Source organism: Trachymyrmex septentrionalis, unplaced genomic scaffold, assembly GCF_001594115.1.
Source record: "Trachymyrmex septentrionalis isolate Tsep2-gDNA-1 unplaced genomic scaffold, Tsep1.0 scaffold37, whole genome shotgun sequence".
NCBI lineage: Eukaryota > Metazoa > Arthropoda > Insecta > Hymenoptera > Formicidae > Trachymyrmex > Trachymyrmex septentrionalis.
Genome location: NW_017305536.1, coordinates 541,620 through 568,709, shown reverse-complemented (window position 1 = coordinate 568,709; position 27,090 = coordinate 541,620). Strand labels below are relative to the sequence as shown.

General features: G+C 35.2%; 2 protein-coding genes across 9 annotated transcripts; one reads left to right on the top strand and one right to left on the bottom strand.

Annotated features, from left to right (window-relative positions):
- Positions 1–37: 37 nt before the first annotated feature.
- LOC108750673 (dmX-like protein 2) lies at positions 38–17,890 on the bottom strand. Of its 6 annotated transcripts, none has more exons than XM_018490316.1 (32): positions 17,416–17,502; positions 16,705–16,902; positions 16,457–16,610; positions 16,140–16,247; positions 14,862–15,077; positions 14,648–14,783; positions 13,968–14,165; positions 13,617–13,795; positions 13,269–13,481; positions 13,032–13,185; positions 8,312–12,942; positions 7,909–8,223; positions 7,724–7,822; positions 7,451–7,645; positions 7,141–7,374; positions 6,893–7,030; positions 6,513–6,745; positions 6,258–6,439; positions 5,785–6,154; positions 5,486–5,719; positions 5,140–5,392; positions 4,853–5,057; positions 4,503–4,770; positions 4,173–4,346; positions 3,986–4,084; positions 2,482–2,568; positions 1,340–1,400; positions 994–1,202; positions 763–907; positions 456–673; positions 277–360; positions 38–205 (listed from the first exon to the last, which is right to left on the bottom strand). In XM_018490316.1, the coding sequence occupies exons 1-32, from the start codon at positions 17,500–17,502 to the stop codon at positions 89–91; spliced, it is 10,194 nt and encodes a 3,397-aa protein (XP_018345818.1). In that variant the 3' UTR covers positions 38–88. The 6 variants fall into 6 exon arrangements, with proteins under 6 accessions (XP_018345818.1, XP_018345820.1, XP_018345821.1 ...); XM_018490318.1 differs by having other exon boundaries at positions 89–205; positions 14,862–15,074; positions 17,416–17,890; XM_018490319.1 differs by lacking the exon at positions 2,482–2,568 and having other exon boundaries at positions 89–205; positions 17,416–17,890.
- A 3,641-nt stretch (positions 17,891–21,531) lies between these two features.
- LOC108750437 lies at positions 21,532–25,614 on the top strand. 3 transcript variants are annotated; one of them, XR_001939430.1, is made up of 5 exons: positions 21,532–22,163; positions 23,011–23,256; positions 23,401–23,416; positions 24,092–24,344; positions 25,066–25,132. XR_001939430.1 is itself a non-coding variant. In XM_018489873.1 (5 exons), the coding sequence occupies exons 2-5, from the start codon at positions 23,047–23,049 to the stop codon at positions 25,110–25,112; spliced, it is 378 nt and encodes a 125-aa protein (XP_018345375.1). In that variant the 5' UTR covers positions 21,532–22,163; positions 23,011–23,046; the 3' UTR covers positions 25,113–25,614. The 3 variants fall into 3 exon arrangements, 2 of the variants coding, with proteins under 2 accessions (XP_018345375.1, XP_018345376.1); XM_018489873.1 differs by having other exon boundaries at positions 24,092–24,196; positions 25,066–25,614; XM_018489874.1 differs by having other exon boundaries at positions 24,092–24,196; positions 24,746–25,132.
- Positions 25,615–27,090: the final 1,476 nt, after the last annotated feature.

Sequence of the window (27,090 nt, the reverse complement as noted above, 5' to 3'; positions counted from 1 at the left end):
TATATATATATATATATAAAATCAATAAATATCGATTCTTTCGCATAATATACTTAACGGTATTCACTTCTTTTTCTTTTTTTTAATCCTAATAAAGCGTTTGTATTACACAATCGCGTTCTGGCAGTTGACGGACTTTCATCGAACCATCTGCTCCACATGAAAACAATCGACCCGCGGAATCCACGTGTAACTGGGTAACGCCCTGGCAACAAATGATAACGTTATATCTCCGTTTCGTGTTTAAACGAATCGGTAATTGCAATATTACAGTACCTGCCCTATGTTTTTGAAGAAACTAGATCGTGGATGTTCACTAGGAAACGAATAGAGAAGAGAATGGACGGTCAAACCCCATATCTGTGGACAAAATGTTCGCTCATTACAATATGGAAACGAAGGAATGTATGACACCTCATTGAGAAGTCGCGATTTGAAGAGATGAATTCTTTTACCTTAATATCACCATCACCTGCCCCGCTAACGAAAAATTCCTCGTGCGGATCGAGTGCTAGACATTTGATAGCTGACTCGTGCGCTTGAAATCTCTGCCTTTGTTGCCGTTGTCGCACGTCAAATATATTAATGTCACCTTTCTTGCCGCCGCTGATCAGCAGCTGATGCTGTGGTGCCAAAATTAACGCACTAGCTCCCTGATCGTGACACATGAAGCCTGACAAAATATAATCGCATCGTAATTAAAGAAAGAATAATTAACAAGTGTTAAATATATATATGTGATTATACATCGAATATTCGTACCTTGTACAAGAGATTTGTTTTGCGGAAGTAATGTGTCCCATAACGCTACGTTCCGTCCTTCTGAGCCATGACCTGCAGTGGCTACAAGACTACATGCGCCAAGGAAGACGAAATCCGAGGTCACTTTGGTGTGGCACTGATAAGTCTAAAACAGATTTGGCAATGCCGATAAGATATAAATATTGAATGATATACTCTTAACATTTTTTAGATAAATTACAAGATTCTTACAAAGAATGGTCGAGCTGTTCCTTCTCGGCAGGCCACTTGGAACAGACTCAGATGACCATCGGAATCAGCCACGCCAAATTTGTTGCCGTGCTGAGAAAAACGTACGCGAGTCACTTTGGCAAAAGTACCAGGTGCTCTCGGAGTAGCAACGGCTGTCTGATGTCCCCACTCCCATAACGATACAGAACCATCTTGTGATCCGGTTAAGTCTGATATCGTCACATAAAAAAGTAATAAACACGTTAATTAATTACTTCAAAATTTTCGCTATTTCAATATGGCTATGAAGAAGAAAAATTCGTAGGACGTATATTCGTGCGTTTATCAGGATAACAAATATACTCACATAATGGTAAAAGTGGGTGGGAAGAGATTCTCCTGATTCCATCGATTTTATGTTTCAGAATCTGTCGGAATAGAATATAATCTATTGAATTTACGAATGAAAAGATTCAAGATAAAAATATATGTATTTATAGATATGTAATATTCCAGCAGAATTAAACGTAATTTCATAAACACATTCAGTAATATTAAGGTATAACGCAGTCTGGGTGTTATGTTATAACGCAAAGGTTTAATGAAGTTGCATATAACAAACATGTAGCATGCGTTTCAAACATTGCAGGGAGTTTCCAGTTAAAACAATTTGTAATTAATATTCGGCTGAAACTTTTCGGCCCACTAGCTTGCGGAATTAGCTGTTCTAATGTTTATCTCTACGGATTAGCGGTTTGTAAACGTTGAATCAACATGTGGGCATGTACACAAATGTGGGTTCATATTGTATAACGAAATGTAATAGATCTCTACACATCCAAGTCTTATGATCCTTATACTGACAGAACATGAAAAGTGTAATGTTTAAAATTGGATACTTATTTGTGAAAAAAAATTATATGTACAATCAGTCGAGCAGTTTGCATAGTACATGCATTAAATTTACATCCAATCATATTCATTTAATATATTCAACGTAACTTGTGATAAGAACACTGTGTTTCATCCATGAATTATAAATAACATCTATGAAAATATTCAAGAGCAGATGAAACATATTTGCCAATCAAATATACTAATATTTCTTTTTTATAAATCTTTCTATCATATTATGATATACTAATAATGTAAGCAAAGAAAAATACGAACCAATGCATTGTGCATATTGAGCTTTTAGATAAAATGATAATGGCTAAATATTTCTAAAACAGATCTTATGGTTAAACTGTAAGATCCTTTGGAAATTCAAGATATATCTGACTTGCAATATATATAAAAAATTAAAAAATATTCTTAACAATCTCAGAAATTCTAATTTTTTGTTTAGATAATCTTAGATTTTCACAATGAAATTGCAATAAAACTGTTATAAAGGACGTTATTATCAGCTTTAACATATTACAAATCAGATACCTGCTTGTTACCCAAAAAAGTTAAACATGAAATTTGCACTAGGATAGACTAGGGTCTGTTAGATGTAAATCTCACCGGCTTTAATAAGTGTTTGCTCCTATCGGCAACAAATTGACAGAAACGCAGGTCGTGGGAGCCAGGAAAAGCAGGCATCCCCTTCATCTGAGCGAGCGAATGAGCCGCCAGTTCAGTGACGCAGACCAAGTTAGATGTTAGGCAAGCATTGAACAAGCAACATTGTCTCCGTCACCACTTGTGCTACCCTAACCGAGTATACCACATTCACGACTTGCAAGGCTTGTCTCGCCAATGTTTTCTCTCTTTTTCTCTCTCTCTCTCCTTTATATCCACACATTCTCGAAAAATGACTTATAAGAAAATTGCTATACTTTTCTTTCTAAAGTTTAATGGACAAATGTTATTGTTAATAGTTTCGATTTGTCGAGAGAGAAATAAATCACCAGATTGTCAACAAACTTTATTAGTTTTACACAAATAGAGATATGTGATAAATTTGTTTCCAATATTTATCATGTAAAACAAGCAAGCCTTGAATTCAGCCGTTTTCCTGATATTATGTGAGACAGTGCACATTTTGGTCTTAATATATATATATATATATCATGCAATGAATGATTTTTTTATAATCTTTGGTGCAAAATACTGCTTCTAGACTCGTATCATTTTGATTGTCAATGTATAAGTATTATCTAATAATGTTATTTTCGTATCAAAGACAAAACAAAGATATTAGTACACGCTTTAGATGAAGTGATGTCAAACAATATACAATGTATATGCGGGAACTTAGGTACACATATAATGATTCTTATCAGAATATCCTGGATAGACAACACACTTCCTATTTAAGTCGATATAGATTTTTGTGAATAAAGTTCATTAAAAACTCCTTAGAACCTGTTAATTTACCAGGAAACTCTTATTGTAAATATTTGTAAGCAACTTAAAAATTGTATATCAGTCTTGGAAATACTGCAAGTACTTCCTCAGTTACAATAAGCCTTCTATGAGTTAATTAATTTCATTAGATATATCTCTTGCATATATAGTAATGATTAATTGCACATATTTTACATTCACGCACACATATGCATATTAAAACAATACATAGTGAGATTTACACAGTTACACTCAAAATAAAAATAAATTCTCTCTACTCTGAGATATAATATAATAAATACTCTGAGATATAACAAATAAATAAATGCAATATATCAAAGAGGGAAAGTAAAATTTATTTTATTTTTATGTTTTAAAATAAACTCAGCATTCAAAGGTGTTATATCAAACGATAAGTGTTAGTACAAATATATAGATAAAAAATTTAAAAAAATAAAAATATTCTTCACATAAATTAATTTGAATTACAATATATTTACACGATTTAAATTGTATTAATAAAATGTCTTTGATTTGGTCATATTTAAGATTATGTCATAAATTCTGTCACCGAAACATTTCATTAATTAAAAAAAATCTATTAATTTATGATATATATAATAATGTGATACTTTTGATATTATTTACTACTTAAATTGTGATATAATTAGAAACTCACCACACTCGCGCCACGTCCACTTTGACTGGCTATACCTGAATGGGGTTGGGGGCTGTTTTGCTGAGGACTTTGCGCCAACAAAGGACGATCTGCTGCTGTCTGTAAATGATAGGTGTGTAAAATTTACTATTATATTAATAAGTACAATTTATTATCATATTAATATAAAGATATTGTTAAATCATACCTGTATAACTAAGAAACTGGTTGGCGGTACAGGCTCTGGATCAGGTTGTTTATTCAAATTAATAATATCAAATTCGCATTCATCTTCCAACCACGATGGAAGTTCTAGGAGCAGAGAAATGTTCATCTCTTGTACTTCCCGAGGTGTAGCAAGGGCCATTAAACCTGGGTTTACCTATATATACGATCATCAATTACACTCAATCACTCAATATTATATTACTATGTTGCAGAAATTTAATATAGATAAAATATTATCGAGGCAATCTAAAATCTGCTTAAAATTTTCTTAGAGAGTAATTATGGCTGGGAAAAAGTTAAAATCAGATACCTGATTAAGACAGAAGGCACTGATGCTATCTTGTTCTTTATGGATTATCCTGACTGGTTCTGGCAAGCTTGTAGTGCCACTATCACTACCCTTATCTTCTCCAGTTCCACGATGTACGCTATCAACAACTGACTGATTACTTTCAAGTATCGTCGACAGAGATCGTCGTTTCCCAAATACTGCACGGATGAAAATATCCTGAACCAATTCCTGTCTGACTAAATAACACCATAAACGATTGGTAGGTGCTGCGGATGCCAATCGCGTACTGAAATCATGAGAATATATTTTTTAATAGTTCCTTCATTCTCTTTTAATTTTCAATTTTTAACTAAATAAAATGTGCTCACTTAAAAGGTGTATTTCCTTTCTCTAATAATGATCGATATTTATGAATAGCCGGTTTTCCCGGTGTAGGAGAAGGATCCGGCGCACAGCCGGGTATATAATTCGCTGGGGGTGGACCTTTAAGTTCCAATTCTTCGCGTAAAGACTCTTGCCATTGTGCAACGATACCCAGTGTACCGTGAGTTAGCGGACTACTTACAGGTAATTCTAAAATAATAGACATTACCTTAATGTTAACATTATCATTGTCATATATATTACTTAAGAGATTTATAAGATATTGTATTACCTTGCATTTCTATGCCGGCAATAGTCAAGAAATCTTGTAATTGTTGTTGCAATATCTTAACTATTGCTAATCTCATTACGTTCCAACTATACGAATTGGAATTACTATGCTCTGTATTATCTTTTGGTTTAGTCTTTGGCTTCGAACCCGTGTCAAATACGTCTTCCTCATCGTCTGGAGAATCTAAGTCAGATACCGCTGAATCGGAAGAATCATAATCAATTTCATCTGCATATTCAGTCTCTATTCGTGGCTAGAAAAGTATCGATTTATAATTAGTCAAAATAGTAAAATACAGATACGCAGATATGCAGAATCTTTCGATATTTGTTCTAAACATCCATACCTTCATAAGAAAATAGGAGATCATACTCATTTGCGGTGAAACAAACTGTTCCCTGTACGTAGGCTTATCTTCCTTCATGTTTGGCTGTTGACCCGTAAACTGTCCTAATAGCTTCATATTCAGTTTGACGCGTTGTTTAGTCAACGATGTCATAGTGTTCCACATACCGCTGGCGGTACTTTGGATTTCGCTCGTCACACTATCGGTTCGTTCGACACTATTCGTATTACCACCCTGATAAAGAAACGTAAAGATAAAAAAAAGCAACATTTGCAAAATGTACTAACAAAGGACCATACCTGACTATTAGTGGTGCTCGCGACACGTAACAGCTTCTTAACGCCTCCTCCAAAGAGAGAAGCCCATGTATTGTTATCGAAGTGTTGTCCTACTAGTCTATATAAAATGTGACTGTCGCAACTTGAGAGAGCGTAGATGAAGAGGCTCATATATGTTGCCACGAAAGCCTCACAGAGCAGAATATTCAGCTTCGGTGTGTCTTCGTCTTTCTCCCGAGCTAATAATGCACGCAAATTTGTCACGCCTGGCCATTTAGAAGGTGAGGTAGTTATGCATACACCATCATCCGTCGAATATCGTCGATGGTATCTATTTGAGGCTACCAAATGACCACCCGAAGATGTTTCTACTTCAGCGACTGCCGGAAAACTAAAAAAAAGTCAAAAAATATATATATATATAATATCTGATTAACGATATCTTGTATAATATTTAATTAATTTAATTAACAATATAAAACCATATAATTTACCTATCAGGCTGGTGATGTTTCATAACAAATGTGTCTGAATCGCAAAGCGACTGATAAATACAGGCGCTAAGTGCCACCGCTAAATCTCTCATGATGAATACTTCGCAATAATGTGTATTTCTGTTAGGCATTGGCGGATTGCGTAGCTCTACTAATGTTTGTAGCATATCATGAGCGAGAGACTATAAAAGACAATAATAGTGTTGTATATCGGTACAAAAGAAAAAAAGAAAATCAATATGGGTTTTGACATACTTGCAGATGTCGAACTGGATCAGCAACGACAGTCTTGTTGCAAGCGACGCTGGCACTTAGTAAGGGTAGTGTAGTAGGAAACGGAAGAGGACTGAGCAATTGTTGTTGAGTCTTTTCTTGTTGCAATTCTTGTAGTAAGAGTACCAATTCCATTCTTACTGACGCTAAACCTCCACCCGATGCACCATGCAATGAACAGTACGATAATAATGTCCTCAACAATGTCTCGTTAGCTGAAAATCATACGATATTAATCAATTTTGTCTTTCTCTTATTTATTAGAAGATAAAATATTTGCAAATAGTTTTTGTTAAATATAATAATTTCTTAAATTAAAACATTTAATTAGATAATATAAAGATCTAATTAATGCAATCAACCTTTCAGCCATTTCTTCCTCTTTGCAGCTCTCTGTACTTTAGCTTCAAAATCCAATTTCTCTGCTACTAGTATTTGATGTAATGTTGGTTGTTCACCAGGTTTATATGGTGGTACATCGTCAACCATACCTCCTTCATCTGAAAATTTTTTTTAACACCATCATCGATTTTTACTAATCCATAATTGTTGAAAAATTATTACGATGTTATTCATGATAAATATATGTATGCAAAATAAAAAAATTTACATTCTGCTGCGTTGTTCACATCTCCATCTACGTTAGTACTGTAGCTGCAAAGTTGTCTCAATGCATCTACTTCTCGTTCCAACCACACGTAGAGTTGATATCGTAGCTGACCTCCGTCCACTTCAAAACCTGTCGCTAATGTAGACAGTTCTTCCATTAAGATTTTCAAGCAAGCCACGAATTTTAGCTGTTGTGCCATAATATCCAATGGTCCAGCTGATTTTACCACGTCTTCTAAAACATTAATCAGTTTTATTAATAATAAAATTATGTAAAAATTAATTCACAAAGAAAAGAAGGAAAGTCTTACTGTTATCATTTTCTAACTTATGCACATTATCCTGCTCTTTTTTATCGAGTTTCATACTCATAGGAGGACTATCGGCGTCTTCACCCGTCTCATCATCATCCCAATTTAATTCTAATTTATCTTCTTCCATGCGCTTGCTACTCTGAGACCACTCAAATGATGATGTACCCCAATCCGTATCATCACCAGCTGTTTCTAAAAACAGTATTTCATTAGCTTCATATATTCTTAATATTTTTCAACTTTATTTAAAATAATGATAGCTCTATGTACCTTTATTATTTATTGGATTCGACTTATTTTCCCAATTAATAATACCGGTATCTATTTGAGAATCTTGAGCTCTAGCCTTACTTGGACTGTTTAGTAAACCTGTTAAAATGGAAAAATCGTAACATTTTCAATTTAGAATTTACAGTTTGTCAATTAATTAATGAATATATGTATATATTACTTACTTGGAGAATCTTCACCATTTGTTTCCATAACTTTATTAGGTAATTTAGATAAAACTTCGAGGGCAAGGGCTGGACAGCCAGCCTTAAAGTGTGCATGTGCTGTTGTGAAATACAGTTGCCTTTCCAATGGTGTAATACTATCTTCTAACAATAATTGTTTATCTGGCTGACTCTTTGTTTCTGTGCCATAACTGAATCCCGAAATTACTACAGAATGTCCTTTCTTCTTATCTTGCGCGGTGGACGCGATATATTGTCTGATTAATAATGGATGCGTACGAAGATAAACATAAAAGTTGAAAACGTTTGGATTTGCTGAAATTAAGGAAAAATTAAGGAATAAAACGTCTATTTTAAGAGTTAATTCATGTAATTTACAAACAAAAACATTAATATTATTTACCTGTTGTTCCTTCTGGTTTATCAGATTCATCATTATATTGTGGATGCATATGACCGACATTGGTCAAGAGTAAAGTATTGAGAGAGCCAGAATAATCTTTCAAGATCCATAGAGCCATGCTACGCAAGAAAGGATCAGGATGCACTCTGCTCATATCTTGATTTTGCCCGTCTTTATCGCAACCTAGGATTTCTTCATATAATAATCTTCTCATATTAGGAGACGATGTATCATTTTCGTAAAGTCTAGCTATCACCATCGCGAGTTGGATGTCGTTCAGTTTATCTAAGCACACGTCGATAGCATCTTTTAACGCTCCGGCAAGTAAAAAGAATGCGGCCGCGTGTTCAAATCGTTGCTTTCCAAGCAGAGCGAAAGCGTTCTTCAGAGCCGCCTTCCTCCATCGATTCTCAGCGAAATTATTTGAGAAGAAGGTGGTCATTCGTTCGTCTCGTTTATTTCTAAACAGACCCCACACTAAATTCTTCTTTTTCATCGCTAAATAATAGACAGCTGCATCCAAAGGATCTTGTTTATATTGGAAAGCGGCTTTCGCTATTTTCTCCACACATTTCTTCAACACCGTATTACTTCTAATCCACCAACCTACACCGAGCTCCTTCAATACAGACCATTTTGGTTGACCTTTGGCATAAGATGGAATTAATCCCAGTAATTCTTCCTCAGATTCAGAATGAAACGCCCACACGAGATTATTCGACGCGATACCCTGTTTCTGGAATTGCGCTCTTTGTACCAATGGTAAGCAGCGTATCAGATAATTGTAATGTTTCATTGCCAAGAGGAATCTGAGGCCACAGTCGTCCAGCGAATCGGTGGATACAGTTTCGCCGTCCGGAATGCCTGTTAGATTTTCCTTGGCGATCGCATTTTTTGCCGCATCGTTTGCGAATCTTTCTGCGAAATCGACATTACACGTCGACACGGTATCCGCCAACGCAAGCAGATGCATTTGGTCGAGACTGGACAGGCCCGGAAGATGAGTGTGAGTCAAGAGACGTGATAACAGTCTGCCTTGCCTGGGACCAAAGTGAGAGATTCCTTGTCTCTCCGGCACCGAAGACCGTCTGTCCTTTTGCCGCGAACATTCGTAATCCTCATCCAACATATCGTCCAATGATTCTCCTTCGTCCAAATTGCTGTCGAATAGCTCGTTGTAATCATGCTTATCCTCGCTTTGTTGATGCGGTAGATTCGTTTCTTTGTCGGCCACCAATAGAGTCCACAACGGGAGTGGAGAGATGGATGTAATCTCTGCATAATCCAGCGTCAATTCCTCCGGTATCTGTGTAGTCGAACCTCTCGGTTCCAGCGGCGATGTTGTGCCCATATAACTTACTGACATTGTTCTCGATCGCGACCAGCCACTACGTTGTTTCACCAGATTCTCATCGTCGGCTCGCAAAGAGCAGGAACTACCTATACATCGGACAAGATGCGCCAGTATAGCTTTCACCCATCTGATCTTACCCGAATTCAATAGTTCCATCAACTGTTTAGGATGATACTGTGGCAAAACTGGACAAGCTATCCTCGATGCTTCGAACAGCCCGTAATCTGGCATATAGTCGAAACTCAAATTCTCGTTCTGTATACCGCGCTTTTTCTTGGCGTCCAGCATTGTTAAATTGATGCTGCTAACACGCGACAAATGTGGCATAGAAGACACGTTTGCCAGCCGCCTCTGAGATGTCTCGTGTGCTAACGTGCGTAGATCCTCATCGCGTAAGTTTCGACTTGCTTGGAACTCGTCGGACTCCTGATGCTGCAGATTCGAATGGAAGCAGTCATTCTTCGGATTCGGCTTCCATTGCGAGTACACGTGCATTTCGGAATCCATGCCAACGACCAGAATGCCATCGCGCACCCAGGATATTTGCATGGGCAGTGGCGGCAAGCCATCTGCCGTCGTCAGCTCGATCTTGCGCAGCTTCATCCATCGGATCTCGTCAACGAATTGCGGCTGAGCTAACGACGAGGTCTTTCTCAGTATCGGTCTATTGTTGCTTTGAGATTCCTTCATTGCTTTCATGTTAGCCTGCGCCAGATCCGAGCATACCGGAGTGAAGAGCATAATTTTGGAACCAACGCCTACAGTTAGAATATGCGAGCCGTCCTCTTTGGATACCCAGTCGAGCTGCACTAAATGCTTCTGCGTGAGCGGACACGTGTTACCGTTCTCTATGATCGATTTCCGCAAAGATTGCAAGGTACTGAACGATGGAACCGCCAGCAGACCAGCTTTCGTGGAATCACCGTTTTCTCCATTTCTCGAAGACCTTATATCCTCATGACTGAGAGTCTGTAATACCTGAGTGAGTCGTTGTTTCTTCTGCAAGAATCTACTATCATACAAGTAACTAAGATCCAAATGCTGATCCACCGGTATTCGTGGCAGATGAATATTCTTCAGATGAATTGTATCTTCTAATATCCATTCGCTGCCACCTGTGCTTTCGCATTCGTATATAGCGACGCAAAGATTCACGTAACGTGAGTCCGGATCGTTTTTCGTTGGACGCGTAAACGATTTTCCATACTTATAAGCGCAAGCAATACGCCCGCTATAAGCAGCGCTTATATTCAACGGTTGACCAGTAATATCAATAGTAGATTCCTGATCTTTCCTGGTCATCTCCCATTCGCACCATTCGTAGTCCAATTTGTCATCCGGCTTCTTCGTTACCTTACATTTCCAAAAACGCACAGTACTGTCGCTACAAGCCGTGACAATGATGTATGGTGCAAAGCAAGCAGGATATATCGAGGAACTACTCAAATGTCCCGCGGCGGGAGCAGCGTGAATCACCTCCACACCGTCAGGTAATGGCAATTCTTGCGTACAGACTTTCGTGGTGGTGATAAGAACGTGACTGTTTTGATGGCGACGAGGAAGGAACGTTGAGTCCAGGTCAGCTTGACTATCGCGACGACTTCGGCCACCGGTTTGACTGGCTCTGCGAGATCGTCTGCCTTCCGCGTGACTCAATCTACCGGGTGTTCCCTCATCATCCTCGTCTTGAACTAAATGAGAATCTGGCACATACATCATCGAGCCTGACAAACCAGTAGTTTCCGGTTGCGACGCTATGACCAATCGCCACATGTGCACGGTAGTGCCCTGCTGCGTACGCTCAAGGACCACTATGTAGAATGGCTCTTCGAAGATTGCCGATTGTTGCAGATCCACCATAGCGTCCAACGTAGACTCCATGAGTCCTAAATCATTGACCGATGTGTCGATACCGGGTTGCTTCTCATCGTTTCTTTCGCCCGTGATCAATTGCTCTTGAAAGACATGAAGGAACTGCGTGTTTTGCCAATCATGAGTAGCATCGGCAATAGCGTCGAGCTGTATGACGCATCCTGGTCTCGCGGTTGACTGCTGAGATACTATTTTTATCCTATCATGAATGGAGTGCCTAACGCCATCATCCGATGACATATCCGTCGAAAGACTAGCCATGGAATCCATCATCCTGCTTCTTCTCTCACTGATCGATACCTCAGCAAGTAACGTTCTAGCATCAATAACAGCTTGATAAACCCTTAAACACTCTCCATCGCTAGCTACGAAGCAGGCACTGGGAGAATTGGATAAATTGCCTAATGTTGTACTTGGTAATAATGTCGGGATCCAGGCTACGTTACTAAACGCCGATATCTCGGGCGAATTGATACGTGCCAATTCAGAAACTCCACCGCTTTTAGATAAAGGCCCCACAGCATCTACGCGCCATAATATCAATTCGCTGCAAAATCCAGTGGGTGACATAATATCCTTATCCTTACAAGAGTCGTGCTTGCTGTCGAGATTTTCATTGGATTCCGTTGATTGAGTACCAGAAAATTCGGGTATATTATGATGGGAAGTTGTTACAAGTAGAGGTAAGACAGGATGGCAAGTGATGTCGTTTACACGGAAGCGGTGCCCGGAAGCTCTGCATGCATGTCCTATGCTCAACACTTGTGAAAATTTCGTTTTATCCGCAAACGTTAACTGCCATAAATTTAAAGTACCATTCGAGTGCTTTGACACCATAGAAACAATCGGACTAGGATGAGCCAATAGATCCGCATCTTGTCCATTCTTATTACTTTCTAATGCATTACTTTCAGTTTTCGTTTGATTTTGATCATTTGTATTTTCTATATTTTTCAATAGTTCCTGACCTGTTTTAGAAGTCAAAGTAGATTGCTCTTCGTCTTGCTCTATTAGACTAGGTAAGGGATTCGCGACTTCATTGGGATCATTTGTTTTTGTCGAAGATTTTGCAACTTCACGAATATTCAATAAAGGTCCACCAGTATTGTGAGAGTACATCGATACATTATGACTCATTGTCGATGCGTCGCCGAGCGGAAATGCGTTCGGAATACGAGTAGAAAATGAAATTTGGGCTTGTCGAAAAGATCCGGGGTGATATTCATCTAACCATTCAATATGCCAAATTAAGAAACTTCCGTCTATCGGATGTATCGAGAACAGCAAATCTGGATTGTGATGCCAATCACGTAGCAACGTTTCTATCTTTGTGTCCAATGAATCTGGTGCGTGATTCATTGTGGATGTTGCATCCGTCGCTATAGAGTTAATGGAGGTTGTATTGCTGTAATATAAATTTATTTTTAATAGAATAGAATTTTATATATAATGTGTTGAAAGAATTGGCAAGAAAAATAGATTTGGAAAACGTACCTAAGACTGGGATGAGAGTGCACACTATGTGCTAAACTGTGATGAGATGAGGTAGTATGTGCAGTATGATGTTCATCACTACTGTGATCTTCTTGACTCATTGACCGGCCACCAACGATTGGTTTCTGAGCTGTTTGCAGCCGAACACCTTTTTCTAAAAAGAAGAATATTGTTATTAGTAACTGTATTTTTTCAACAATTTTCAATAATACGCAATCGAATAAATCAAATGCATACTTGGTGTACATTCATCCTCAGAATCATGTTCCACATGTTCAGCATCTTGATGTTGCAAACCTTCTTCTTTCTCCACTACTTTACGAGTTAATTCTTGCAGTATGTTTTCGGCTTGCATGGTAAAATGCATTTCCTTATTATTTAGCCAGTGTAAAATAAAATTCGGTTCTCTTTCGGGGTCTCCAGTAATTAGGCTTGGTACTAGCGGTATATCTATAACATGAACGTATACTATCCACTGACGATTACCAATATTTCAATAATATTCAAAAGAAGACGTAATACTAATGTAAAAAACAAAATTTTTACACTACTTTATGTATTGCGTAATAAACATTAATACTATACCAGTTTCTGCATTAATACTGGCTGCCAAGTGGAAATGCATTCCTGGGTAATGACCAGAAGTTTGATAATTATTATGAAAATCGTGTACAGAATATGTAGATGGAAGCGTTGGTAAAGTCGGTGCTGTATGGCCAGCTTGATGTTGTTGTTTAGCATGTCGTCGAATATGAAAACATGTTCTATAAACAGAAAATTTTATATATCATTTCCTTTCATCAAAATTTCATATATATTATTTCCATTTCATATATATTATTTCAAAGCATTATAAAAATACAGCTTTCTTTATACTTTAAAACTAAATAGCAAATAAAAAAATATCAAATTCTTCTCTCATCTCTTCAAACATACTTCATATGTTTGAGCCGCTGCATAAATCGATGTTTGTGCATATTATGATGACGATGCTTGCCATGATGACCATGCCTATCGGAGCCTTCAAACTGACTCATGTTAGCTAAACCTTCGATTTCAGGCGGTATCGTTTCTGCCCACACTCGACAAATATTATCGCGACATGAAGTGACCAACATATTGGACACAGAGCCTCTAATTTGTGACAAAACGAATTATTACATGTAAATATTATTTTTGCTTGTTATATTGTTTAACTTTACTTAGTCTTTTTACTACAAAAAACCATTTCACAGTAGCACAAATAGTATATTTGTTACATACGGAGAATCATATATATTTCTTGTATACCCGTTTCTACCAATGTCAATTAACTTTTAATCATGGTTTAATTTACTCTTTATGGTTTTCTAATTCTTAGAACTAGAAAAAAAGATAAAAAGTATTCTTTATCTTTTTTTTATTCTTTGTTAGATAAAAAGTAATTTAAACCAAGATTGAAGTTAATCTACATTGATAGAAATGGACATTATTCGTATAAATGTTAATTTATGATAAAGTTATACATTTTAACTCTACGTATAGAAAAAATATTTTTAGAATAATGTTTGTTATATCGTTCAAATAATATATATAAATAATATCAGTATCATTGATTCGATCGTAGATTTACTTACTTTGGCATGTATTTACTTGTTTTGCGCCAAGAAAGGTGCGTTACAGCACGTGGATGTGCAACATAAACAAAACTAAAATTGTCACTACCCACGGACTGAGAAAAACTTGTATGATCTATGCTTTTTGCTGGAAATACTGGAAATAAAGAATAAATCTAATAACTGTTTATATAGACAAAGAAAGATCAATTAATAATTCAATAAAAATACATACATTGTTTATTTTCAAACCATATTTTGACTAATCTATCGTTCATTCCTGTTGTTGCAAACAAAGTGCCATCGGGGCTAAAACTCATAAGATGGACTGGTGTAGCCGTACGACATTTCCATACACAGTTCCAACCGCCTGGATCATTTGCAATAGATGTGTCTCCAGGCCCAGGACTTTCAGCTTCCCCTCCAATTGAGAATGTTACTGTACCAGCTGCTAAAAAATAAATTTGTTTTAATATAGTAAAATTGTTTTTGGATATAATAAAATGCACATATCAAAAACTCAAATAAAAAAGACTAATATTTAAGGCTTCTGAGTAAACATTACAATCATATTGAATCATGACGTCAGAAGCAAGAAATGGCACATTAATTTTTTATTACGTGCCATTTATAAATAAAGACAATTTGGATAAAATAAAATGATGAGATTGCTTTAAAACATTTATAAAAATAGACGAAAACTATGCTTATCCCCCCTGATAGTCAATAATTATAAAAAGTGATAAAAGGCACGTTAAGTGCTTTTATTCAATGCGCATACTTATTTTCACTTACATGTGCCTTTTATCACTTTTTACGATTATTTACTAACTGTCAAGGGAGATAAGCATAGTTTTCATCCATTTTTCCAAATGTTTTAAAGCAATCTCATCATTTTGTTTTATCCAAATTGCCTTTATTTATAAATGGCATGTAATAAAAATTAATATGTCATTTCTCGTTTCTGACGTCATGATTCAATATGGCTGTAGTGATATTGACCATTACTGATATGATATGATGATATTACTCAGGAACCTTAATAGAGTCTCTCTCTAATGCAAAAGATAATGTCTTAAATTATATTTAATTATTTGTATAAAAGATTTATAATATATATTTTATAATAATATAATGCGTATTTTTTCATGTTGTGCAATAACAAGCTGTGTAAATTAAAATGTTCAATGTAACAAGCCCAAGAATTAAACAAACGTTTTTAAATCATATTAAAATTATCAATCTTTGCAGATATTTCATATATATATGTGTGTGTGTGTGTGTGTGTATAACAAAATCAAAATTTTTAATCGCAACATCAATCACAAAAATAAATTTATTAAATTCATTCTGATGCATGTTTTGATTTTGTAATTCTCATTCTAATTGGATGAGGTATGCAGATAATCAAGTTTCATAATTATAAAAATGCGATAGGTTAGCAAAGCTATGATACATTAACATGCAAATAACATCAACACTATACGTTCATTCTCGAAAAGAATGAACTCACGAGAAATGAAATCCTGAGAAATGTTTGCTGTAACGTTATGATTGTTTCCAGTAGTGCTGACTTCTTCTGTTTGTAACATTTTCAGCTTTGTAGTTGTAGGTAATGTCGCTGCATCAAGTGATGAAAAATACGATAATTTTACTATTTTGAAATTTTCATAAAGTATTAAAATATAATAATTGTCAGAGAAAAAGATATATTTTAACACAAAATATATTTTAACACTTGAAGATAATTTTCCAATATTAAATATAAAATATCAATTTTGTTTTAATAAAACAAAAACAAATAAATTCTCTATGAGAAGATAAACTTACTGTGCTCTTCTTGAAATGGAGTGATATTTTGGTGCCACAATTGTAACAGTTCGCCACCTGTTAACAATCTTGTTCCTTCTAAATTCCATGACAAAGAAGTAATATTCGATTCTGTTTGCAGACTTCCTGTTTGAACCCATCTGTATTCTAATTGCTATAAAAAAAACATTTACAAAAAATTTAATAAAAATCTAAACGAGTTCTTAAATATATATCAAAATATGTAACAGAACAGTTATAATACAAACATGTGAACAGGTGCTGTGTATGAGCGGCGTCGGCTCAAAAATGCAGACTTGATTTTCATAGGCTGCAGCTATTTTTCCTGTGTCTGTACTACAGTCCAGACAGCTAATCCTGATGTAATTATGCACTGCTCCAGGAATTATTTGAACTCGTTCAAAATTATTGGCCAAAATCACAATATTACAACCAGCTGCATACGCCTAATAAACAGAATAAACAGATAATAATCAATCTGTTACTATTACATACTTTTAACTCTGCCTTCAAATAAATTTAACCATTATTTAAGCATATTATCTTATCAAATCTTAAGTCTGTCCTTTCGATATGATACACTATCACACTATCGTTATCACTATCTTTGATAAAATCTTTTGACAGCTAACTATTACAAAAGTCAGTAAAAAATTAATAAAAAAGATTTTATAATTTAATTCGCAACGCTTCAAAAATATCAGATAAAATATATAAATAAAACAATAAAAAATATACATTTGCCGTTTGTCGAAGAAAACTAGAAACTCGTGAGACGTAAATGTCCCACGTTTGTAAGCCTAATCAAAGTGTCATTCGATCAGCTGACTTCCATAATGCGAGAGTGCGTATCGACTTTTACGATCACGTACGAAATTTCTTTGACGATATTGGCAAGGTTGGCCAATCGCCCAAGGACGCGCCGTATGAAAGCGCGACCGTTATTTCGTAGAACTTACGGTGAAGGATATTCCCTCGACGGAACCGACCGCGTAGCAGCGATCGCCCGCATTGCAGGCGCCGCTAAGTATCTGATGACAATTCATGATATATCACACGCGTCGCACACACACGCGAGACGTTAGATCATCGTCCGGCGGTGCGATCCGCCGTTTCGTCCGCGACTGTGTCGAATCTGTGTCCGGATATACCGTCGACGTCGACGTCTGGGCGACCCACGGTCCGGCCTTGTCGGTCTAAGGTCTCGCGAACCCCCGAAGAACGCGTCACGCGCCTAAGATCGACGCGACACGACGATCGGGCGGCCACGATGACGCGGCCATCTTTAAATGGACGTCCACACGAGCGACATCGTCACTGATTGTCTCGTTAATCGTCAATCGTCAATCGTCAGTCGTCTCCGGTCTCCCTGGCCCTGCCGCCTGGCCCTGGTGACTCCGGTCTACGGCTGTACGGAATGTACGGATGGCTGACTGGCCGACTGCCGACAGCCGAAGGCGGCTTCCGGAGCGCGCGCATGCACCGATTGCGCGCGCGCGTATTGCGAATTTCGCGTATCGATATGCTCGCGGAGGTGCTGACGACTTAAGATTACTCCCACGTCGTCGATGAAAGACAGATGAGAATGATACAGAATTCACGTAATGTAATCACAAATTACGATCGTGATCATTAAGAATGGACACGATGTTGAAAAAAATAAAGATGATGGATGCTTTAAATAATTATTTTAATGAATAATACTTATTACAATTTTGTAATGTTTCGAAAACATCGACGATATTGATTAATTTGTAATTTCTTTTATAGCTAATTTAACATTAAATTAACGAAGGTCAATTACTTCGATCGTACTCATTAATATAACAGGTGATTAATTAATTTGACAGACTAAATTTGCTTCCTGCAAAATTTCTAACATACTATAATATACAATTTAATATATCTCTAATTGAACTTAAAATTTTTCATGACAAACAATTAATTTTATCATTTATTTTACTTTATTAATTCTTTTATCTATATTAATAACAACTACGAATTGTTTTCTCTAATTTAAAAAGTATGAGTTTTTGTACTCGCTCTCTCTTCTTTTTCTTCTCTTCAGACTGACATTAACGATTAGAAGGATCTCTAATCCCTACGTACGTTCCCAGGAAAAAATGTTATAGATATGAGCATAGTTTTATATATAAAATATGTCAATTTTTTCTATAATTATATATAATTTTATATAATTACATATAATTGTAACGAAACATTTTTTCCCGGATTATTATATATATAATTGTACATCGGAATTAATTGTAGAATGCATTTCCTTTCGTTTTATATATTAAATATTAATTGCAACATGCACATATAATATATATGTATATCAATCAAATAAAACGTTTAACTTTCAATTGTGTCTTGTAGGCGGTTACTACTTTATATTTTTTCGAAATTTTACGTAATCTAAAGTAACATCGAGTTGTAGTAGATTTTGCAGGAAATATAATTAGCGACGCTAAGAGATTAATACTAGGAAAAAAAGTTGATCTTTTGTAGATGTTACATAGTCGCTTGTCATACAGACTCGCTTTGAACGAGGCAGGTGAACAACACGTGTAACGTGCATGTCTTATGCGCCGCTCACGTAGGTGCATACAATGCCGTTACGGCAAAAGAAGAAAAATACATGTTACCTATAATCGAGCGGTGAGCTTCTTCGGGGAAAAAATTATTCACCGTGATCATATCGATCCTTTGTTATTAACCGCCTCTGTACTATATTTAGCTTTTCGAACCGACTTTCCATTAAAGCATAATCAAAGCGCATTGGAACGGGTGCTCGTGTTCTTTTTTTTTCGAATTACAGTAGGAAAGATTCTCTCTTTAAAGGGGAGGAATCAAATTAGATCTGAAATCATTGTGATTAGAAGGAGGAAAAAGAAAAATTCATCCTGCATTCGAAATCGGCGTAAAATGATGACGCGATTGCTAAACAGCTTATCTTACGAGGAACTGACACTCGGCTACGTGCGTGTCATTAATTGCGACCAGTTGACACCAATTATGAGACATACGCTCGTACTGTGTTCTTAATGATATAACCAAGTGGACCGCGTAAAAATTATCTCTGTAGTTCGTATTGTAAGGCATTGTAAGGCTTAATGTTATGCGTTGTACGATATTTCTACAGCTTAAATTTTTTTAAACACAAACTCTTTATATAATATGTAATATTTAGAAGAATATACAACTAATGATGGAAAAGCTCTTTTTCTTTATCTTCGTCTTTATCTTTATCTTTATTCTTTGTCATTAAATTACGTATCCAAAAGGAAAAAAAGTAAATGTTTTTTTTTAATTATAAAATTAGTATAACAACATCACAAGAACTTTGATACGTTTAAGGAAGTTGTAAGGCAAATGCAATATGTTAAGAATTACTTGGAAAAAATTACAGATTATTCTAAATTGCATTTAAAAGTAATACAAAAAAAAATTAGAGATAGTTGATCATCTGGATCAAAAGTTATTTCGATAAAAAGTAATATTATTTTTTTAATTTGTACTCTAATAGAAATATATGAAAATGTATTATAAAATATGTATGATAAAAATATCAATTTTTTAATATAAATATTTTATGAATTCGAAAATATTTATGTAAAATTACATTGAGATTCAGACATTAATTGTTCAGTAAATAAACAAAATATTTATTTGTTATAAACTAATTGATGAATCTTAAAGAAACTTTGCATAAGTCATTTTTAGTATTTAAAATATTTATATAAAAAAATTTAGATTTTTATTATTTAAACAATTTTTGTTTCTAACAACAAAAATAATACCAAATAAAATAAAATAAATAATTTATAAAAATGTGTTGCTCAATAAAAACAGAATGTTATGAACACAATTTTCACATGTATGTTTGTTTAAAACGTAAATATTAATATATGTGTTTTATGCTCTTACAACCTCCTTTAACTAGTACTGTATTATTACAAAATTATGTTATGGAACGCGATAAGTACAGCATTATTATTTCAGTAGATACAGAGTGAACAAGTATCTCTTACATATATTTTTTTGCATTAGACAATATGCAATTATTAAATACAGGTGTTTATTTCGCCGTATTTTCAAAAGAATTTTTAAAAATGTATTAAATATTGCATGAAAAAAGCTTTGCGCATTACTTTATGATAGAGACATATTATTGTATAATACTATAATAGCATTATTACAACATATAATAAATTAATATCAATTCTTTTCGTTCGTACAACAGATTAATAAATAATAAACCCAAGTTAACAATTTCAACGAGCTATAATTAGATGTAACAAAACAATATTTATTATTCACAATTATAATTTTCGACGATAAGTCAACGGTATGTTTCGACTGAGCTTACAATTAGTTCTCATCAGCCGCAGAAATATTATACATAATTATCTCATATATCAAGATTAGATTAACATATTATGAGGATCATCTCACCTTCGAGTAATCGTCTATTGTAACAACGTACCGTTGAAACTTATCGTCGAAAATTATAATTGTGAATAATAAATATTACTTTGTTACATCTAATTATAGCTCGTTGACCTGGATTTACTATTTATTAATCTATAACAATATGATTACACACGAAGCAAAAGCAAAGAGAACCAAATCATCTTTTTAAATTCCTTATCACACATATATGTACTAAATATAATAATTAAATCTGTTTTTATATAAGTATGCAGATATATGTATTATTTCCTAACAGAGTCTACAAAACTAAATAGAACGAAATCCTTGGATTATAAATTCTATTCTTCTGCAATGTTGCAAAATACACTTTTTCACTAATCGCTTCTAATCTTTTCTTTATACAGAAATCTAACTTAATGATAATCAGCATTTGTATTATTTGCGCGACAATTGATATTATGAAATTTCACCTTGTTCCAGTCGATTGATAAACTTAGCATATCTGCATAAGGGCAGTAAATGCACGCGCATATGTATGCGCATGTGTACATATTCGAGCAGATAAGAGAGGTATAGAAGCAAAGATATAAAAACCTAATAGCTGCCTGACGCATGCTCCGTTTCAGGGTCTGGTTGTGGGGTAATATCCAGTCGGGTAAGAGAGCTTCGTCTGGTCCGTGTCGATCATTACTTGACGGAGCGCAGAGCCCGTCAAAGACGCGACGAAAGAGAAGATGAAGGTTCACCCGTTTCTGTCAGTTTTTCTTCACCCCGTTCGACGTCGCGAATATTGAGGCATATCATCCCTATATTTCCATCCCATCAAGGGAGCCAAGTTCATGTCCGTAAAGCGTCGACCGAGTCCCCTGGTTCCGAAGGATTCCGTCGTAGCGACCGGCTGCTCGACTCGGGATAGCTCGCTATCAGGTCCAGGCCTTTATCAACAATTCAATAAACCCGGCCGACCTCGACCGCAGACTCGCCTTGAGCGGACCTTGAACGACCTGTATCCACGTCATCGACATATCCCCGGGATATACGCGCGTGTACGTAGAGACCAGTGTATGTTACGTTTAGGTGTGCGTGCGCGGTGAAACAACACACACCACCTGTGGCACATCCATCTGCATCCGCCGTCGTCTGCATTTACGTCGGTGGTCTCTGTCATACGTATTATTGCGTTGATTGGAAACTCAGCAATGATATCGTTCATCTCGGCGGCCGTTTCGAATGCCGTTTGGATGCTGGAATCACGACCGGTGTAATTACGGTGAGTTCTACTAATGTGCGATCATGCGAAATGGATTAAGTGTGAATAATAAATTAGATAGATGCATAAAGAATTCACCCGCACGCAGATAGAATGTAGTATTCATTTTTTTAACATAAGCAATTTAAATGCCTAACATAATATATAATTTAAATTTTGTTTAGAATTAAATCTGTCTGTATATTATATGCTGTAGAATTACTGAAGCATAGACTTTATGCTAGCAGATTGCAATTTATCATTTACAATTACACCGTTCATTCGTATGAACTCGTTCAATAAATACATAAATAATCTAAAAACATGAATAAAAATATTAACAATAAAGAGAGGTAATTATAAATATCATCTTAAAAAATTATACTGTAAACAAGATTTATTTTCGTTCAGAAATGGATTTAATATATATCTATTGCTATATTTATATAATATCGAAATCTGAAAGCATCCAAATTATATCGGTTTCAATCCCTATTTTTGTCAATTATTGATCAATATATGCGTGAATGACTCGAAAACATGAGGGATCGAATGTATAACAATCTTGTTAGTGAATTAATATCAAGCCGATGATCAAACAAAACAGAGAAAAAAAAGAGAAAGAGAGAGAGAGAGAGAAGGAAAGAGGAAGAGATTATTCATATTTAAAATTATTGACTGCTCATCATCATATTCCATATCGGATTTTTATCTTTTATTAAATTATTACACTGTATTTTTTCTTTTTATACATTGAATTTTCTATAAGGTAACTAAACATTTGCGATATACATATGTATATAAATTAAGAAAATTTTGCACTTAATTTGCATAAGATTCTTGATTGAGAATAATTTTAATTTCAAAGGATTAGGGCACGAAAATTACCGTCGTCGATGATATTATGACCAAACCGACCAAACAGATATCCATATCGTTTCATTCCACTACCGATATGGACGAACACGAAAAGAACTTGATGATAGGAACATTGGAACAGAGGAAGGAGGCCTTCAAAGAGGATGAGGAGCTCATGAGAGAAACCACGAAATTTATCAGCGAAGTAATAGAGACGGCCGCTTCAGAGGCTTCGAAAAGAAAGATTCAATCGGAGGTAAATAAACTCGCGATTTATTCAACTAAAAAACATTTCATGACAGTAAACAAAGAGTAATGAATTAATTATCAATGAGACCAGTGTTTACTGTATTATATTGTGAAAATGGAGCAATTTCAATATTTCTTTTTTATATTTCAGGGAGCTGAAGGCGAAGGTAAGTACAAATCGGTTTTACGATCTGATTCTTACTGTTTAAATGTTCTAATTTATACGGGATGGAAACATTCTTAATTGACTCACGTCGGCTATAACGAAGGGAGAGAAGGTGGATATAAATAAAATGGTAAATATTTTATGTTCTGGAAAGGTAGAGGAAAAAAGTAGGTATGCGAGAAGATCAAACAGATAATAGTTTGAAAGTATAGACGGCTAGATTGCTAGAGATAATTGAAGAAATTTATAGATGAACACGTAGATAATCATTAAATAAGTATAATTTATTCAATAGACGCATATTTGAATTGACGAATAGAAATATGCTTCGCGTAATATCTCTGTACACAATATGGGAAAATATGAGAATAAAAAATGATTGTGTAGACACAGTCAAGATTATAAATAAGATGTTTACAAGCTAAACATTTTCTTTATTTATAAGTTAATTATTTGATTTTTTATTAAATACAGTCGTTAACTTTGTTGTTTTCTTTGACATTTTTTTCTTTCTTACATATTTTCTCGTGCCATCAATAGACAACGGAGATATTTCAGATGATCAAGTTGGGTGGGACACCCCGTAGAGCTACTTGCAAAGTAGAACATGGCGCAATTATAATTACCTTTTGAGATTGATATTTATAACATACTGGCTATTCGTGTGTGTGCGCAGGTAGTAGATTGAAGGGTGGCGATACCATCGCTGGCTGGAACAATCGAGCGCGTGGATTCTGCAATCGTATTCTGAATGCGCTTTGCCCGTGCTTCACTAACCATGGTAAATCATAGAGCGATTCATGTAGTGACTGCCGCCACGCTATTACCAGCCTCCTTTACAAACAAGTAGTTTTGCATCGTGCTCTCTCATCGTCATATCGCATCATCATCGATCAGACTGCAGACATCCTCCCATATATCACCTACAGGTAGATGAAAAACTAGTCGATCACATCGACCGATCAATTCGAATAGCGATCAAAGCGATCGTTCTAATTTCTCCGCCTAATTAACGAAGAACAATATTCTTCGATCTTTATACACTTCAATTTATTCTATTATCTCTCATATGAAACAATGACCGATTGCCGTCGAATCGTTCGGTACTCATTCAGTAATCATTCAGTAAATCATCCAATTATTCGTTACGATCCTTCAATGTATAGATGTTTGCAACATTCATCATCGGACGTTCTGTCTTGTTGCAATGCGCGCTTACCTCGCAAGATCTTTCGATCACTGTCATGTGCAAATCCATATTAGATGATACTACAGTATATTTAAATTTCTTTACCTGAACATTTATGTAAATCAATTAACGGATCCATAGCAATCTGGCATGTTTCATCATCGGAGTAGTAAGCGCAACTGGAAACGGCAGCTTGCGTCGAAACAGACTGCAGACTGAGGATAGAGAGCGGAAGTTAATTATCAGTTCAAGAAGCAGGAGAAATACTTTATTTTCGAACACAAGCGAGCTGAGCGTTTTCAGAGTGCATGTTAATTTTGCACCCCAAGCAGCACGTAAACGACGAGATTACTCGTATAGTGACGTTCTTCGCGCTAGTACCACTTGCATGTTAAAAGTTAATTAGAAGATGTGTCAAGTTAATGATGGATACACAATGGATATTTGTTCTTTTCCCTTAGAACTGTTCGCCTGGACTCCGTACCGGTATCGCTTCACAAGACCTTAACCGTTCGATGACTCACCGGATTTTCCGTTCCGTCGTGCGAGCTTGTCACAAGCAAACAAATAAACAAAATAAGATCAAGTTTTTTCCATTGTCAATTCGTATCTTGAATCGCGTCTCTCGTACAATTAAAGACATTGCGTATCTATCTGAAAATCGGTGCAGCTTTCTAAATCTCGCTTTCTAAATCTGGCTAAAGTAGAATACGTCGTTCAGAAAGGTATTAATTGCCATTAATTGCGTGTAAACAATGGAGACTACTGCAATATGGTATATAAATCGTCAGTGTCGATATAAACCCTGATTATTAATTTTCCTAATGTCTTGTGAAGAAAGACGAGAGTTTAATCTGCTGTGGCTGCTGTGCAGCCGAGCGTGAAAGAAGCTATATTAGTGTTCAATGGCAGAGGTAACTGTAAGTATAATTGGAAGTGGCTCATGTACTTTATTTTAAGGCAGACGCTTTATAGAGTAATTTGAAAAAAAAAAAAGAAAAAGAAAAATACGGCAAATATAATAGTTAATTCCTTATTTTATTCAACTCAAAGTATGTGTCATTTTATGCCTTCCAATTCTATAAGTTTCTCAAATGAGCATCTTGGCAATAATGCCGCGTGACAGATAGTTCCTCTCGCATTCTTTGCAATATAAAACTTACTTTGATCTAACGTATAAAAATGGAATTTTTATATACAATTAAATACAACATGAAATGTTTCGAGTTTAATGTTTTTATATTTTTCTCTAAGCTAACAAAGTGATGATGTGTATATGCTAATTTTATATTATATAAAAGTTGAAAGATTAAATATTGGAATTTATAAATATCAAAATATAAGAAAAAGTTAGAAAGAGATGATGACGCGTATTATACCGTCAAGGTTTATGAGATGAATGAAATTTGACATATCGGATATTTTAAATTGTGTAAAAAGATTTTTTGTATATTATATCCTAACAGAATATTATATCACGTAACATATTTTAACTTATCGATTTATAATTTGTTAAATATATTTAAAAAGAATATACACGATTTTTCAATTAATTCAGAAATATTTACATCTAATTACATCTGTTTTCAAGTTTGAAAGCATTATCAAGCATAGCAATAATGCATGTGTGAATATAATTAGAAAAATTTATATTAAACTATACATTTTACGTGTATTTATGTGTCATAGAATGTCAAACAAGCGAATTAGTCAAATGTACCGTGTTCCGTGATGTCGTCAATATATAGTTTTGGCTTGAAAATTATCAAAGAGGGTTTCGTTGCTTAGATAAGCAACCGTAACACTATTGCTTGTTAGGCACAGGAGAACCGGATCAATACCGTTGGTATGGAAGTATCAATACATATATGTTATCATCAGAAATGTAGATGTGTGTGAGTAGCATTATCATATTTATTTTACTCTTCCTGAATCTGCAAAACCTCGTTAAGATTACGGAAAAGATTACTTGGGCGCGAATTGCGTAATAAAGAAATTAATCAGTTGCAAAGATTAATTTCATTAATTAATTGATTACGTTCTCAAAACGCTGTTTGTACTCACATTGAATGTACCTGTGTCAATCAACATTAGATATATAAGCCGTTAGATATAATTGTACTATTACATCGTTACACAGGGTACTGCCAAAGAAAACACGATATACTTGCGATAGTAATTTTCTTCGAAACAGAATACACAAATTTTTCCCAATAAATATTATTCAAACCAATCTATGTTTATCCTGATGGAAAATTTGATTTTACAAGTAATTGATTCGAAAAAATGCCGAGACAAGCATCCTCGACATTTATCCTTTTTCGCAAAAGTAGTTTGTGAATATTCTCTACTATATGTCAAAAGAAAGGACAATTTAAATCGTTTATGGTTTATCCCTGTGTAACGTGTCACTACCGCGTATATAAACGGTGACGACTATATTTCGACGTTGAAACATCGAAAAGGTGTCGGAAAGGAAATCAATA